The sequence below is a fragment of the Mus caroli genome, unplaced genomic scaffold, assembly GCF_978045245.1.
Source record: "Mus caroli unplaced genomic scaffold, Mus_caroli_1 scaffold_2, whole genome shotgun sequence".
Classification (NCBI taxonomy): Eukaryota; Metazoa; Chordata; class Mammalia; order Rodentia; family Muridae; genus Mus; species Mus caroli.
This window is the reverse complement of record NW_028227257.1, coordinates 93,948,912-93,950,994: the sequence shown is the minus strand read 5'-3', so window position 1 is coordinate 93,950,994 and position 2,083 is coordinate 93,948,912. Positions and strand designations below refer to the sequence as shown.

At 34.6% G+C, this 2,083-nt stretch overlaps 1 protein-coding gene across 1 annotated transcript; it reads right to left on the bottom strand.

Moving 5' to 3' along the window:
- Positions 1-782: 782 nt before the first annotated feature.
- Positions 783-1,731, bottom strand: LOC110306423 (olfactory receptor 8J3-like). The gene is given in 2 exon segments (XM_021178548.2): positions 783-816; positions 818-1,731. Coding segments are annotated over 2 exon segments (948 nt in total).
- Between the last annotated feature and the right edge of the window lie 352 nt (positions 1,732-2,083).

Genomic DNA, 2,083 nt, shown 5'->3' with positions numbered 1-2,083 from the left:
AAATAGGCAGGAGGGAGGGGTAATGATAAGGGGATTTTGCAAAGGGGAAACCAGAAAGGGGGACATTTGAAACATAAACAGATAAAATAACCAATATGAAAATAAACAAACAAAAAACCCAAAAGCAATGCACATGATTCTTTCATGAGATTGATTTCATTTGGCTTTTCACATATCCAATTCCTGGGTGTGCTGAACTCTTATTTCAATATTTATCTCTTTCTGAAAAATAATAATTTTTGTTACATACTATATAATTAATATAAGAAATACATACTGAAATAATAAGAGTTAGATGAATGAATAATATTTTGCAAAAAACTGAAGGATTTAACTATCTCTAATAGTTGTTCAGGACCTGTCTGTTGCTAGAATGTCTGATTATTGATATTCCTAAGAAATGATTCTTGAAAACCTCTAGTCGATGCTGAAGCATTCAGTTGTTTGTCAATTATGATATTTTCATATTAAGATTGAACTCAGGATTTTGTGCTTGTGATGCAATTACTGTACCATAATCCATAACTTAAGCCTCCTGGTTTTCCTTGCAGTAAATTGTATTCTGTCTTAAAAATAAAATTTTTAACTTGTCAATTACTTATTATTTTTCTCCTTTCGGTAAATAAATGTGGGATAAAACAACAACAAAAATAACAATAAATCCAATTTCTTATGAAGTTTTAGGTCCTGACATTTACCAACAATATCTTTAAAGAACAGTGCCATTTTTTAAAAAAAGAGGGAAAGGAAATCTTTAAATAAAAAAAATTATGGTTAAAAATTCATATAAGATTGAATTTTTTTGCATGGATTTTTTAGGAATTCTTTCAATGCACACTTTACATCCTTGTTTCTGAAGCTATAGATGACAGGGTTCAACATTGGTATTATTTGGGTGTAGAACACAGAAGCAATCTTGTCAGTGTCTAAGGAGTGATTAGTCCGTGGTTGTAGATACATGAAGAGAAGTGTGCCATAGAACACAGTGACAGCCATCATGTGAGAAGCACAAGTAGAGAAGGCTTTCTTCCTTCCTTCTGATGAACGGATCCTCAAAATTGCAAGTATTATGTTGAAATAGGATATAAGTACAATAATCATAGAGAAAAACAAGTTTGTTGCTGAGAAAAAAAATACAACAGTTTCTGGAAGGTGAGTGTCAGAGCAGGACAGAGCTAACAGAGGGACATTATCACAGTAAAAGTGGTTGATTACATTGGAAGAGCAATAAGAAACAGAGAACACACAAGGTGTCACAACAATGGCTGTGACAAAGCTAAAGAAGTAAGTGAGAAACACCAGCAGAAGGCAGACCGGTCGAGACACCACCACCATGTAGAGCAGTGGGTTGCAGATGGCCACATAGCGGTCATAGGCCATCACAGCGAGCATGAAGATCTCTGATACCATGAAAACCAGGAATCCTCCCAGCTGCGTGGCACATTCATAGTATAAGGTGGTTTTCTTACTGACTAAGAAGTTGACCAGCATTTTAGGAGCAATGACAGTGGAGTTGCCAAAGTTGATGACTGCCAGGTGTCTGAGGAAGAAGTACATGGGAGTTTGCAGCCTTGAGTCCACGGTGGTCAGGGTAATGATGCCGAGGTTCCCTGTTACTGTCAGAAGGTAGATGACCAAGAAGAGAAAGAAAAGTGGAACCTGCAGTTCTGGACGGTCAGATACCCCCATGAGTATGAACTCCGTGACATGAGTGAGATTCCCTGTTGCCATTATATGTTCATCTTTTAATGTGGAAAATAAAAATATTATCAAATCACCATTTCTATCTGTCTTACATAATAGAGTGCTAAATGTCTCATTCTAAGTCATGTTATTTAGAATGACAAATCTAAAACATGTTCAATCATGCTTACTTTTTTTCCTTATCTGTGCATAAATATGAGAAACATCAGAGAGTAGTATGGCTTTTAGAAGTTTGTTGAATTGTCTCAATAAATCCTAGGTTAATAATGATTTAAAAGCTTTAAATACATATAGCAAGTAGATTATCATTTTGTACATCAAAACGAAAGAAAAACAATATATTGCTAAATAACTGAAAAATAGTAGAAAATAACATAAT